The sequence below is a fragment of the Pituophis catenifer genome, unplaced genomic scaffold, assembly GCF_029215685.1.
Source record: "Pituophis catenifer annectens isolate HBS135680 unplaced genomic scaffold, rPitCat1.0.hap2 SCAF_1, whole genome shotgun sequence".
NCBI classification, from domain to species: Eukaryota; Metazoa; Chordata; class Lepidosauria; order Squamata; family Colubridae; genus Pituophis; species Pituophis catenifer.
In genome coordinates this window covers 295,642,497-295,658,583 of record NW_027256881.1, presented here as the reverse complement: position 1 = coordinate 295,658,583, position 16,087 = coordinate 295,642,497, and the positions used below count along the sequence as shown (strand labels likewise).

The 16,087-nt window shown below is 36.0% G+C and overlaps 1 protein-coding gene across 1 annotated transcript in view; it reads left to right on the top strand.

Moving 5' to 3' along the window:
• Positions 1-16,087, top strand: part of SLC25A21 (solute carrier family 25 member 21) — a 129,127-nt gene that overhangs the window by 106,757 nt on the left and 6,283 nt on the right. Inside the window, exons 4-6 of the mRNA XM_070940569.1 lie at positions 4,803-4,862; positions 9,392-9,499; positions 15,045-15,209. Coding sequence (XP_070796670.1) covers positions 4,803-4,862; positions 9,392-9,499; positions 15,045-15,209 — 333 coding nt within the window. The remainder of the gene's footprint in view (positions 1-4,802; positions 4,863-9,391; positions 9,500-15,044; positions 15,210-16,087) is intronic.

The following is a 16,087-nucleotide window of genomic DNA, read 5'->3' as shown; positions in this document are numbered from 1 at the left end:
GCTGCACACTGCTGGCTCATATTTAAATGGTTGTCCACTAGGACTCCAAGATCCCTCTCACAGTTACTGCTATTGAACGAGGTACCATATATACTGTACCTGTGCATTTTGTTTTTCTTGCCTAAATGTAGAACCTTACTTTTCAATTTTCCCTGAGCTTTCTCAGGGAAGCTCTGTCTTACATTGTCTCAAGGAAACTCTGATTCTTAAATTTACTGCATGGGCTCCAAATACGCTTTTCTTGATTTGGATAGGTAACTGCAAGGTATCTCTAGGACATGGTCAAAATAGTCAGTGATAACCATTAACCCTTCTGTTTACAGCATGGACATTTTCAGTGATTTGTCACTTAAACAGAAAGCAGAGATTCCACAGCAAATTAAGAGAAGTGTTGAATCCATTGAAAACAAAGCCCTTCCATTTCCATAGCCTGAATAGGAATAAAATGCAGCCAGCCCTGAAGCTGGCCGCCTCCTCTTCCCTCCAGCCCGACCCCCCACAGCTTCTGCCCAGATTATTCATTTATTTTAGAAAACGTTTAGGACTTGCTTTCTCTGTACTTATGCGGAATCGTATTAAGGCAATATATAAATGATACAATCCAGACTATTTTTTTTTTTTTAAATAATGAACAACGCATCAGGGAAATGTTACACTGGGGCAAGAGAAATGCAAGGCTGTGTCCACAAATATTGGAATTTGTTGGAAAATAAATGAAGAGTTAAGCAACTTTCAATGGAGCTTTGCAACAAACTGCAATGGTGTTGATTGTCTTTGTTTAGAGTTCTGCCTTTCCGTTTCAATGCTTCCTTTTTTTTTTCTCCTCTGCATTTCTTTTAGTTTTTTTTTTTCCTTCCTGTGAGTTAGCATTTTATACATATGAAGTCATAATTGGGGTATTTTTTCAGGAGGTTTCCATTTTGCTTTGGGGGGGGGGTGGAAGAATTCTAGATACATTATTGTAAATCTTCAAATTAGTTTATCTTTCTTCCTCTGGGGAAAAAATACTATTAGGGAAAAGAGTATCTGAAAGAAACACCGAACATTATCTTCTCGTATTTAACTCAGAGCTAGACCTACAGTATTGAGTAGTTTAACACTGATTAGCATTTTATGCCATTGATTAGCTATGATGACATTCATCCCCCTTAAGACTTTCCCTTTATGCTAGGGGCAACAGCAATTGTTGCAAATCTTTTGAGGTTTTTCTGATGGTGCCTTTAAGAGATTATAATATAATATATGAGATTATGATGCCTTTAATAATGTAAGTTAACTGCTTAAACCACTTTAAAAAGTATAGAAAAGTATAGAAAACTGAGTGTCTTGCAAATGCCACACTATGTTATTGACAGTAACAGCCTGATTTTACCTCCTAAAAGAGATGGAATTCAATACCTGGAAGCTGCTCCAGTACAATTGTCATCGTTCTTGTTTTGCTACGCATAGTTTGAAAAAAAAAAAAAGAAAACAACACGGAGTGCTTGATTTTGATTTTTTAAAAATGATAATTTGCACACATGTGCACAAACATCTCACACATTTTGTGACAAATAAAATATGCTTACAAATAAACCTCTCACACAGCAACTAGCACATTAAGCTGATACAACGTTTTGTTAAATATGGACTTCAATTATTGTAGATTTTAGAAAGAAACTTGCGCTCAAAAAAGGTTTTCATAGTGTTTTAAATAGTGGCTTAATCATTGGGAAATTTTAGATAGTCCTGTTTTATTGGGAGTTAGTTACTCATGGAAATGAAAATCAGGGTTTTCTGATCACAGAACTTCACATTTGGAGGCTCGGGGAGTGTACCAGATATTCCTTGGAATCGCTTCCACATTTGATACTGTAATTTAAGTTCTATTGTGGTAATTTTGCACAGCTGCATCTCTACCTGCCATTTTCATCTTGGTTCCTTTCAGAGAAAAGCTGCCTTGAATTATAGAACTGCTGGGCTGATAAAAGATCATTCAGATAAACAAACAAGGCTGAGTTCCTGTTGAGAAGAAAAATATAATTGTCTATTCCTTTCGTAAATCCATTTGCATGTAAAAATAAAGCCATTATAATTAAGGTAGTATGTCACTTGGACGCCATGTGTCAAAGACAATTTCATTTTGAAGAGTTCAGATCCTTTCTCACTGTGTTTGTGCCTCTTTCTGTCTTTCTTCCTCCACCCTCCTAAAAGAAAGCTGGTAACTCTGAAGGATGAAAAGCCAAACTTTATAGCCCAGATTTAGTCTGGACTTGAAGAAAAGACATGAACAGTGCCAGTACAATGCTTAACAGATGATCTTGTTGGGCAAATACATCTTTTGCATGTGTTCCCAAACTTTTTTATATTAAGGTTATTGGGACATATGGTAAATACCGGATTTCCCCCACCCCCACCCCCACCCCTGTGGAACTTAAGATTTATAAGTGTCTTTGCCAGATGAACAGCATCTTTCTTTGGATTTTGTGATGAAAGCATTTTTTTAACTTAATGGAACTTTTAGAATTCTTAAGCAATAAAAATATGTAGAGATGTTCAGTAAAGTAAACCATAGTAAGCCATGCAAGGAAAAATTACTAGGGTTTGTTTGTTTGTTTGTTTTGGTTTTTTTTTTGGACAAATTAAATTTGCACTCAGTTGTTTTCCCCAGTTCAACTGGATATTTGCTTTGGTTTTGTTCAGCTTCAGAAATGTAATAAAAAGCAAAATGTCTACATAACTTATTTTTTTATATGTGTCTAGAAAACAACTGATATTTTGAATGCAAATTTTTAATAAAAATAATGGAAACATGAGGAATATAAAAATTCCATGAAATATATTTCATGAAAATCTAACTGATTTCTTGTGCCAAGTACTTATAGTTATGCTTCCTTATTTTTTTACAACCTTTCTCATCAACCAATTGGTTTTTGCAGTTTTTTTCAAATCCTTTAACTATTTACTTTTCCTATATAACAAACCAAATTTTATACCCACTTTCACAGGAATAAGACCCACTGGACTTCAGTGGATTCTTTCAAAATAAACATAGGAAAGTGGTTTGCAAATGTATTATTCAGGTTTTTAGACTTCATTCACTACAATTAAGTTAATTAATAGTAATAAATCTATTAGTTGTGATGCACAATGCTTGTAAGATTGTTTTAATACTGGCGAAAAATGCTGTGGAGCATTTTCTTAATACCTGTATTGTATCTCATTCTATAAATATTTTAAAATTTAATTAATGTATTTATTTATTTACCACAAAAGATGCTTGAGCTTCAGACATTTCTGGTTTGTATATTGAAGTATCAATATTGTTATGAAGCTTCTGAACAAAATAAAATAATTTGCATTCCTCTACAAATGAATTGTTATGACAAATTGAAATAAATAAAAATGCACCCCAGGTGTTCTTGCCAATAACTTGCTGGTTGGCTACCCCTCTCTTCCCTATGCCTTATTTTCTTTGTCCTTTAATTTTAAAAATATTGGCTAGCAAGCAAATTTGCATCTGGATCTGGGCTGTTGATTTGCATATAAAGTGCTAACTCTGCAGCCCTCTGGCCTGTATGCACTTTATATAGACACCAAATAGATAGTATTTGGAAAAGATTTGTGATTTATTTTTATAAGTAGTGGTCTGAAATTCAGTGGGAAGACAAACAGGTGTAATATACGTAATGCTAATGTAGCAGTAGCCATCTCAAACCTAGAAGTCTTGGATACAAATAGGTGAAGAGAGTAGGTTGGAGTGTCAAACTCGTGGCTCCTGGGCCGGATGCGTCATGCACTGGCCACGCCCACCCCCATTTTAGCGAAGGGGGAAAAGTTGTGATATGTCACATGACAACATGTCATTGCGAGTTTGACATACCTGGGATAGGTGGTTTAGAACAAATCAGCAATTAAGAATCAGTACAAGATCAATATTCCTGCTGTGTCCAGTTTTCACCACTTTTCTCTCCTTTTGCATTCCATTCTTTGAAAGACTTAGGGTCTACTTTAAAGAAAGAAAGAAAGTCGCATTGTATCATTAGATTTAACTTCCTATGCGTCTAATCCAATACATTTTTTTTCATTTTAAAAACAAGTTGTGTTACAGACAAATTAAAGATTTGATATTCTGCTTGATACCAGAATATCCTTGTATAAAAATCTAGAATGATTTTGAATTGTATTAGTTGCTACAACAGTGATTATATGATAGTATTAATTTTACTATCAACATATTTTGCTGGTATATTTTTGTTCATACTAAACAGTAAAAATAAAGGAAAAAGTCATGTTGTATTCACTAACTGGAATAAATAGAAAAGATTTCCGTACTTTAGTAAAAGGAATATTGTTTTTGGAATAAGAAACTAAACACATGAGAGAAGGTAGCTTACTCTCTGAAATGAAGTATGATGAAAGGAGTATAAAGTTTAAAGAGTACAACGGTGAGATGTGAAACTACTATAAATTTGACTGGATAATTGTATAATACCATTCTCTCTCTCTCTCTCTCTCTCTCTCTCTCTCTCTCTCTCTCTCTCTCTCTCTCTCCTCTCCTCTCCTCTCCTCTCCCTCCCTCCCTCCCTCCCCCCTCTCTCTCTGTGTATACTGTATCTTTCCAATAAATGTTTTAAATGATCTGAGAACAACATTTGTTTGATTCAGTTTTAACCAAAACCATGTGTGCAACACTAATCATTCAACAATGTACAACCAAATCAAATCATTCTTTGTCTTTTCTTAGACTAATAAAGGTAAACAGCTTTCTGTGATAAAAATCTCTATTCTTGAGTTTTAAATTTCTCCTTATTTACTTCCAGTTCTTCACCTTTGAACAGTACAAAAAAATACTTGGAAATGTTTCTCTATCACCAGCTTTGGTAAGTGATAGTTTGCCATTCAGAATATACAAATGCATATAATATACTGCATTGCATAGTATGTTGTCTTCAGATTAGGTGAGACAGTGGCGATAGGAAGAAGGGCAAAGTTAAAGTGGATACTAATAACAAATTATTTTATTCATATATAAACAGATTTGTTTGTGTATGACTGTAGCATGCAGACCTTGCATTGCAATGCTGTTTTTGATAGACACTTCCAATTCTTTCTATGCCGGCAATGAAAAAAGAGCAGATATTTTCTCTGTTGGCAGCCCCTTCCGTTTTGGGAGGAGACTTTTTAGATAGCTTCTAGTTGTAGAGGAACCTCTAAAACATGATATACTGTACAAATGGAGACTTTGCTCTTGCTAGCCTGGATTTCAGTATAATTGTTTAGGTGAACAAGGAAGGCAAACCATAGTGCATGGGAACATGCAGCCTCCTGATCCATTAGTGCATCTCCAAAACCTCCTGAAATCATTCTGCTGAAATTTTGTAGAAAAGTTCAAATGAAGAAGAAAAGGAGGGAGAAAGGAAAGGAAAGGAAAGGAAAGGAAAGGAAAGGAAAGGAAAGGAAAGGAAAGGAAAGGAAAGGAAAGGAAAGGAAAGGAAAGGAAAGGAAAGGAAAGGAAAGGAAAGGAAAAATAATCAAGCCACAGCTATTCTGGTAAGCCTGTTTCAAGATGTCATGAAATTATTTCCCTTCTCTCTGTGACCCTTGCTTCAGCAATGGGAGTAAATCTGCTTTAAGATTTTTGGATAGTATGGATGTTAAGAAATCCTAGAAAGTTGAGTGCCCAGCCATCAATCCATATAGATGACTCTTAAATTGTTAGCAAAATGCAATTGGAAGGGACAATTAATAAATCCTGATCATCTGGAAAATAATTTTTTTAGTTAAATGGGTTAAGAAACTAGGCATATTTTGCTGAATTTTTGGCTCTTTGAGTGGAAATTTTGTGACAAGCTTAAGAAGCATGTCATATACCTGCTTATCATATAAACTGGGAAACTACTAAAATGTACAGGCAATGGAAATGATTGCTTTTTTTAAACATATTTGTACTTAACTACCATATTATTATTACATCACTATAATTGTCTCTGACTCATGAAAGATCCCCTTATGCTCCCTTTATTGGACTTCCATATTTTTCAAAGAACACAAAGTAAATTATTAAAGATTCTGCATATCTTTTTAACAGAGAAAATGGTAATTCATCTTGCAGATGTATGTACTAGGATAAATTTCTCAGTATACTCTGAATAAATAATACAGGGGCTCATTGAGTTTCATAGAGTATAACACATTTATAAAGCCAAAGCAGAAGGAAATGGCAAGAGGTGTTCTATATGAGGAGTCTGGAAGAAAACAAAAGATATACGTCCACGTCAGGGAGAATATCTACAAATCTCATATACTTGATTGCTAACCAGAGTAAAGAAGAGACATACGGTCTGTAATACCCATCAATGAATGGTTTCAGTCCAAAAGGCAGTTACTGGATTAAGAATGCTTAATGCAAGGCATGTTCAACCTGTAATCTACATGCTGGATCTTCATATCTGAATGATCAGATTGCACACAGAGTTCCAAAACCACTGCAGCATGAGCTTGGCCAATTTGCAATTATCATGCCTTATAAATTGGCTATGATACTGTAACTGGGCAAAGGAAAAATACACTTGTTTGGGTTCTGGGAAGCATGGAAAATTGAAAAATATACTATTGTCAATTTAGATGACATCATCATTTTCAACTTCTAGCACACCTGCATAAAGTATTTAAATGTTTGCAAGGAAGATAACTGACTGTGGTAGGGCCCAATTCCTCATGAGCCCAGCTGAAAATAAAGTATCACAGTTTGAAAGTAGCTCAAGGAATCCTTAGAATACAAACCAACAAGATGGAAGCAATTCACAAATCAGTTCAACCCAAAAACAAAACAGTAGTCTGAAACGATAATAGACTGGCATAAGATGATTACATCTAAATTGTCATATATTGTTGCTCCTTTAACTGAACTCACTCAGAGGATAAGTGAGTTCAAAACCTACAAAACCTCTTGGCCCAAGGAACTTGAGAAGATATTTCAAAATTTTAAATTAACTGTGGGACTCCAATGTTCAAGAAGTTGAATTTTTCTCATGGGTGTCAACTAATATGTCTGAAGTAACCACTAAAAGAGGGCCCTCAGGAAAAGAAGACCTCATCCCATACTTTAGGGGAGAACTGGTTCCGTACGTGATACCAAACAACAAGCATGTCATCAAATAGCCCTCAAAATTCTTCCTTCTGATGGGGAAGTACTTCAAGATATTCACAAATCACCATTCTTAAAAATGTTAGGGTCAATGTCTTTCATGGAAGATTACCACTCCAGGTTGACATTTATAAATAGTGAGATATTAAAAGGACAAAAAAGGGTCCCCAATGACCTTCAATTCCATTAAAAGTATCAGCTGGCCATTCTGTATCTCAATAAAAGAACTAATTTCAAAGTTTCCTATAAAGGACTATCTGGCTTAAAGGAGAGGATGATAAAGTGAAGAGAAACATCTGATTCCTGAGAAGTAATTCCAGATCTCACTCCAATCCGAAGCAACCCAACCTAGTAGGTCATCTAGGGACCAATTTCAAGCCCCCCCCCCCTCTTTCAACAGATGGAGTTGCCAATTAGCATGAAAGTATTGGAGGTGCATACAACATTCCATATCCCACATAATCCCTCCTAATGCACTGTCTACCTATCCAATGGGATAAAGTGGAAGGAGCTCTGCTTTGAGATTTCTGTTCTCTTGGAACAGCCTAGTTTACGCTGCTTGTTCTATGTTGAACTAACCATAGCGGTTCAGATAAAAATATAGATCATGTACAACATCATATTCAATATGCAGAAGACTGTTGTGAGATTATTCTGAGGAATTTATAAATTACACATACCCAGATGTTCCATTCAACTGATACTAATCCAACTTTGCTCAGAGTGCCATTGTCCTTAGTAGTAATAAGGTATACTCCCAGGTAAGTATGTTTAGTTTTGAGCCAAATTTACATTTAATTATTTTGACATATACATTGCGATTTCCTCATTTTTCTCCCTCTGACTCATTTAAAGAGTCTCAGGCAACTTATTCTATAGAAGATACAAGAATGGCAAAAGTCTTGCTGCTGCTTTGTAAGTTTTAAGCACCATCTCAGTCTGTGCTGGATTTTTGTCAAGTATGGTGAATATTATTTGTTTATATTGGTAAAGTGTATTTTGGGAATGTTCATGTGTGTTCCAGAAATCCTAACTGGAGGGGGTGGGGGGGAATGTGTGTCTTGAAGCCACAATCACACCAAATTTTTAGTATCTTACAGCTGCTGAATCCAAAGAAATATTTCTCTGAAATGATTCTTCAGTATGTTTTGTGGTGTGTGTCTATGTGTGAATACAGGTAGTACTAGACTTACAACCACAGTTGGGACCAGTTCCAATTTCCATTGCTAAGCAAGACAGTTGTTAAGTGAGTTTCACCCAATTTTATGATCTTTTTGCCATGGTTATTAAGCAAATTACTGCAGTTGTTAAGTGAATCACAGGGTCATTGACTTTGCTTGATGGCTGCCTGCTGGGAAATGGTGGTCACATGACCCCAGGACACTGCAACTGTCCTAAATACATGCTGATTGGCAAGCACCCAAATTTTGATCACAGGATTGTGGGGAGTGCTACAATGGTCGTAAGTGCAAGGACCAGTTGTAAGTCACTTTTTCCAGTGATGTTGTAATGTTAAAACAGTCACTAAACAAATGATTGTAAGTCAAGAACTATCTATCAGTAAAGTTAAGCGTCTTTTAAAACTATTGTACGATGTTTTCTGGTAGGCATTTAGATGTTTTCGGTGCATTGTATTCTTTTTTTTAAAAGATATCATAGCATTAGCTGATTTCTTAAATGGAACATCTGACTCAGTGCTACTGTGTCAATTATGTCTTCAGTTGTGAAGTTTGTCATGAAGAACTTACTTAAATGAATTGTTTCATTTAATTGGGAATATAGCAACCTTATGCTATATATTCTTGGCATTAGAATTATTGAGTTATCTCTTTGTTTTATATACTTCTTGTAAGTGATATAAAGAATTGTTTCTGTGAATACACGATGTACATAATAATGGGTAAAATATTCCTGATGTAGGAATACTTTGCAGGAAGTGGATGGTATGCTTTTCCCCATATGTATTTCTTAAAACAGTCACAAAGCTTTCTTTCCAGCTAAAGGAAATGCATTGTTGATAGGACTTTGACATTTTATTTTGAATATTTGGAATGCGGTTTGTGGCTTTTGTGATTTTTTTTTCTGCATGAACTGTCAACATCTAATCAAGGACGAAAGCTGTTTAGGAATGGTACACTACTGCAGAAGAATTGGTCTCTCCACTTTCATCATATTAGTCAGCTTAATGTTCAGTTTTTACAAAGTGATGTATGGAGATGTTTTACTATAGCACATGAAAACTGATTGACTTAACTCTTTTAGACATTTGCCGTTGCGGGCTTGGGATCCGGACTAACAGAAGCAGTTGTGGTTAACCCTTTTGAAGTAGTCAAGGTTAGCCTCCAGGCGAATCGGGATGCTTTCAAAGAGGTAGAGTAACTGGGATGTTTTTTTTAATATGTTGGGGAATGGAATTGCTGAATTGTATGTATATATCTTCATTAAGATCTGGGGAGAGGGGAATTTCTTGAGTTGGTTAAAAATAAGTAGTGATCCAAGTAGAAGTGTTGTCCCATCAAAATACCTGACAAATCAAATCAAATATATGATCAAATGCACTGGAGGGAAGGGGAGAAGAGAGGTTTTAGGAATGAATCCCGAATAATTTAAGATTATCTTATATTATAACAAAAAAATGAATTTCAGGTTCTGTCAGAAGAGGGAATAGAAGGAAAAAATGGGAAAGGGGAGGGGGAAAAGCTTTTTTCCTCCTAACTTATCTTGCTAAATCCTGTGCTCTACTCAAGTGAACTACTGCTTCAAAATTTTGTGATGGAGTTTCCCAAACATTCTCAGTATAATAAAAAATAAACAATTGGAAAGAAGCATTAGAAGTTTAAATCAGTGGTGAAATCCAATTTTTTTTACTACCGGTTCTGTGGGTATGGCTTGGTGGGCGTGGCTTGGTGGGCATGGCAGGGGAAGGTTATTGCAAAATCTCCATTCCCACCCGACTCTGGAGCCAGCCAGAGGTGGTATTTCCCGGTTCTCCAAACTACTCAAAATTTCCGCTATCGGTTCTTCGAACTGCTCAAAATTTCCGCTACCAGTTCTCCAGAACCTGTCAGAACCTGCTGGATTTCACCCCTGGTTTAAATGTCATAGCCTGAGTAAACTACCATATTTCTTGGACAATAGGTGATTCTAACTCTGTCATGTAACCCATTAGTGGATATGAATGTGTGAATTCATCAAAGAGATCACCTCTGCTAGCCAGTTCCCCTGATGCATTAACAACTGTAGATATATTGAGGAACAAATGTACGTTCGGAGGGGGTATCCGGATGCCAGATGCAATAGATTCTTGTGCGCTTAATAAGTATAGTTTCTATACTACACTGTTTTAATTTTTATTTGTGGCCACCCAACATAAGTAGAACCAAACATGCATAGTTGATTTATCTCTCCACATATTCACACCATCAGATTTATCTAACAATTGATCAATAAACTTCTATATATTGAAAAAAAAGCCCTCTATTTTTTCAACCCTGTATTCCTGATCACACATAATTACAATTTAGTAATTATATATTTAAGCACTGGACTAAACACAGAGGCAGTTTGGTGTAGCGGTTAAGGCACCAGGCTAGAAACTAGGAGACTCTGGGTCCTAGTCCTGTTTAGGAACAAAAAACCAGTTGGATGACCTGGAACCAGACATGCTCACTCTCTCAGCCCTAGGAAGCTGGCAATGGCAAACCACTTCTGAAATCTTCCCAACACAACTGCAAGGACTTCTCTAGGCAGTTGCCAGGAGTCAATGATGATTATGATGAAAGTACCATTAAAAAATTAAATAGATTCAAAATGCGCTTTCTATGTGTATTTAAAACCTTGGAAATTCTCAGCTGAGATTATATTTAGTTAGTTAGTTATTTAGTCAGTCAGTCAGTCTCTTGGAGTAATAAATACGTCTTCTCACAAACTACTTTTAAGTTTCCTGAATTTTAAATATAAAACTATGTGACACAATAAGGAGAGTGAAGACTGTGCCCCATCCTCTTGTGTGTACAATTCTTATTTAGCCTTCTGAAGTAAAAAAAAATTCAGAGATTGCTTTTATCCATCAATGTTTTCCTCATCTAAACCGTATCTAAATATTTTTATTTTATTTTTTCAGATACTGTTTCTAATTTCCCCTGTGTTTGAAGGTCAAGCTTGCCATATCTATGAGTGATACTCACTTTGGAATGAAATGCCCCTTTGGCACTACTACCTTCAGAAATGAGATTTCTCTCCTTACTCTTACAACAGAGGAGGTAATTAAGTGCCCTCTCTAGTCCATTTTCACTCTTGCAGATAGATTAATAGCAGTTGCATTTTCAAAACTATTCAGAAGTATTCCCAGCACATGTCCCACAGTTGTCTACCAAATTTAATTATTAAAAATATACTGTATTTGGGGTTGTAGATTTAAGTTGCAATCTGATAAGGTGACACATGCCAAACTGTCATACTTAAATATTGCAAAGCAACCCTGGCTTAGGAAACAACTTTCTAAAGTAGAACCTTTTCATCTCAGAAGATCTGCTTTAGAGTACAGATAGCAAGTGCATTTATAATTTAGGAACATTCAGAAACTCACAGGGGAACTTCACAACCCCCTTCTGAAACTTAATAATTCTGCTGTTCCTCTTGATTTCTCTACAGGGTTCTTAAGTAAATAAACATGGTGTTTGACTTCAAATGCAATAGAAATGGATCTCTCTGTGAACAATACATCTTGACGTGTTTGAATATGTTCAAGAATTTTCTAAAGAAAAGGAAAGAGAGAAAAGTGGTAGAAAATCCTTTCCTAATTTTTTTAATTTAAAAAATACTAGCAGGGCTTATTGAAGGTCATGGTAATTGGCAAGGTAGTTTTGCTGGATTAATTTTTAGGGTAGCTACAAAATTCACTTAATAAGAATACATAATTTAATAAAAGGTTATCCACAAATTTATTGACAAGCAAAATGATGAATATACTAAGGGGCTTTTTTTTCTCTTGCTGAAGCCAGAAAAATGAATAGTACAATCCGGACTAGATTAAAATTTATCAGTAGGGTCCTCCTTTAAGTACTAATTAACTAGTACCGAAAATTCAAATTTATTATTTTCTGATTCATATGTTTCAAGATGAGCTAAATACTTAGAGGACTTTCTCTAGCAAATCTCTGCAGCACTCAAATATGATCATAGCAATATAATAATTGCTATCATGGGACTCAGTGGTGGGTTGCTACCGGTTCTCCCCAGTTCTTGCGAACCGGTAGTGGAAATTTTGAGTAGTTCGGAAAACCGGTAAATACCACCTCTGCCTGGCCCCACCCCCACTCTATTCGCTGCCTCCCGAGTCCCAGCTGATCGGCTAGAAGGAAAAAATCATGGCTCACTTAACAAAGAAGAGGGAAAAAAACCAAGACACCTTAGCTTTAAATTGAAAAGCCAAGAAGCCTCCCAACTGATTGGCTAGAACTGATCCACTCCTTGTAAACCGCTCAGTGGTGGTAGATTGGCAATTGAGGCCAACCTGCCTGAAAGAGGTTTCCGATGCTCTCGGTGGTGGCAGAGTGGCAAAAAACTGTTTAAACTCTTGCCGCAGTACTTCAAAGGGCCGCCCTACAGCTAATCAGCGGTAAAAGGCAGTGTGGTGGTAGACCAGTGCATTCCAAAAACAAATAGGTAGATCGGAACGCTCAAATGGGTAGACCGGAGTGCTCCAAAAACAAATGGGTAGATCGATGCAGCTCTGCAAGTAGTTAAAAGTCTGGTAGACCAGTACCTCTGCTAAATCCTAAAGAATTGTTTGTCACATGACCATCAAACCACACCCACAAAATAAGCCACGCCCACAGAACCGGTAGTAAAAAAATTTAGAACCCACCCCTGATGGGACTATGTTAATTCCTCTAGGAGTTCAAAACAATATGCTACAAATGGGTGTTCTCTCTTTCAAATGATAGAATCTCCCTCAAACTTAGTTTGACTCCTGGTAACTGCATAAAGACAACCTTGTAGTTCTATTGACAGTAGTGCAGACATGACCTTCCACTACTACATTCTGGGGTGCATTTTTTTTTACTTCTCAATTTGATCTACCACCTTAGTATTCCCTGGTAATCTTCCATCCAGTAGAAGGAATCTGATCCTTCTTAGCTTTTTCAAGATCAGTCAAAATTAGTAGGATGCTGCCAACTGCTTTTACTCTTCCAAACAGAGATAGCTTGAATTGAGAGTGTCTGGTTTAATTCATGGCTCAACTAATGGTGAGCTTCCATAACTAAGTCAAAGTCTCCTCTCTCTGGGCCTAGACAACAGGATATTCACTTCTTTACACTGGTTTTTACCAGACGAGGTTATAAATACCTGGCAAACGTATGTAAATAAAAATGAAGCAATATATTAAAAGAATATCCAACCTGACTGTCACCTGAATAAGCAGAAACCAGATGACTTTGATATGGCAAGATTTATTTGAGTGATTTATTTCGATGATATTTTGTCATTAAACAAATGAATACATGATGACATTAGCATCGTTTAAAGAGCTGTAGTCAAAACGGTCTTTATTTCCCTGCACAAGCATCCTTGTGACAGTCATGTTTTGCCTTTCTAATGAAATATTTGATTACACAAATATAACTTTAATGAACAACAAAACTAAGGAAATAAAACCTTGATAGAAGAAAAAATATTTAATTTGGGGCTAGACAATTATAAAGAAAATCTTCCACACCAATGCATTGGCTGGGGTTGGAATTTTGAAAGCTTTGAAAACTTAGATATTCTAAGTATATATCGGTATGATGCATAAACCTCCTAGCTGGGGAAATACAGGAAAAAATATGCAGGCAGCCATATGTGGTCTTGCAAAGAAGTCTCTAGATTAGAAGTCCCAGCTTGCACAGCAGTATATGCCCACTTGGAGTAAACCTGGGCTTTGGCCATGCATGAGGCATTAGCCAAAATGTGCCCAAACTGAGCTTTATTGTTTTTATTGTTAGCAGGAGTGCTACATGGAGCACAAATGCAACTGGGCTTGAATGCATGCTGAACCTTGTTCCAAAGGTGCTTTTTCCAAAAGGCAACTGGACTTTTTTCCTTTGAAAATGTTTTCGTTTCTCATCCAAGAAGCTTCTTCAGTTCTTAGATGAGAAACAAAAACATTTTCAAAGGGAAAAAACAAATTTGCCTTTGCCACTTGGAACATACAAGGAATAAATGGTAAATAGGATGGGTTAAATGAATGAAAGTCACATAGATCATTTGCCTGTCTGTGAAATTAAGATAAAGAGGAAGTATCTAAATGAAGCTGGTCTTGCTTTGCCAAATATACAGGGAAGTGAAGGTATAGGTTTAATGAAAAGCTAAAGTGCACATCAGAAAATGTGAATTGGTTCATCCTAGATTATTTTGGATATACATGAAATCAGAATCCACTGACTCATAATATTCAATGTTACAGTCCACTAAATGTTACTAAAAGAACAAAAAATGAAGTTGGTGAAAAACTGTGCAAGGTCTAGATAAATTATATCAAGGAGGAAAAATATTAGGAATTCAAAATGAAAAAATTGAAAATTATAAAATAAGAAAAAGAAAAATGGAACTATTCAGAAATCGAAAAATGAATGAGGATGGGATAGTTAAGCAGAACTGTTTGGAAAAAGTCGTTTTACATACGTAATGTAAGCATAAATTTATTTATATGTACATGGGAAAAGAATGAATAAAAAATATAATTGATTTCATTGCTCATGATAAAAAATTAAAAGTAATGAGTGACAGATACAAGGCTCTACTAAGACTGGAGAGATCCAAATTCAAGTCTGTTCCCAGACAAGAAAACTCATTTCAGTGATTTAAGCCAGTTAAGCACACTATTGAAATATTTATAGATAACTTTTGTCTTTTGCTTTATTTTGTATAGCAACCATCCACCTTTGCTAAAGCTCATCAAATTATTCAGGCCAATGGGTGGGGTCTGAGTGGTCTCAACAAAGGGCTGTCTGCTACTTTGGGACGTCATGGAGTTTTTAATATGGTCTATTTTGGATTCTATTTCAATGTGAAAAACATCATTCCTGCCAATAAGGTATGTGTATTATTTTAAATTCTTTCCCAACCTATCTGAGATACAGGTATTGTTCCAACTTTTTTAACAGTTGAAAAAACTGAGAATACTACTGCTGAGACCCAAATCTTTCTATAACTTCCATTTTTCCAAAGCTGGCCCTATGGACCTTCCAAAGGTAATAATAGTGCTCTCACATCTTACATCTAAACCCAAGATCTCTGTGACTCTTACCGTACTTCCTTTAAGAAAACCCGAAGGTCTGACTCTTTCCCCCTGGCACTGGACCAAGAAGTGATTTGAATCCACCATTTGAACTGATTTTTTACTCCCAACATGATCATTTATTACTTATTCTTGTACTGGCTGTTATTGCTTCTTTTAACCTCCTGTAAGCCTCCCAAGGCCATCAGCAAGTGAGTAGCCTTGAAAATTAAAATTATAATGATAGCTAACATAAACAAACATGTTCAAGACATTTAGTTGGCTCTAGTTGGATCTAAGAGGGCAAATGGCTTGTCTTAAGGCTACAGAGTGCATATGTGACAGAGGTGGACTTTTTAAAAACTGCACTATAGTATTACGTAAGATAAGTTAATGTACCTGTGAACAAATGAATTTCATTGGAGCCACAAATGAGTACACTAAGCAAATGTTACCTAGTGTTTAAACTCCAAACACCCTTTAACTTCTATTTGCCCTTTAACCTATAACTGCATTGTGCTATATTTACTAGAAGAATATGTCTATCAGAATAATGAAACCGTTGCTATGCTCACAAAGGCACATAAACAGGAGGAGGCAGGACCTCCATATAGGAAGAATTGGAAAGTAGGCAGTATCTGTGATTCTTGAAAACTAGATTTGCATTGAAACTATTGTTTCATTGAAAATTGAGT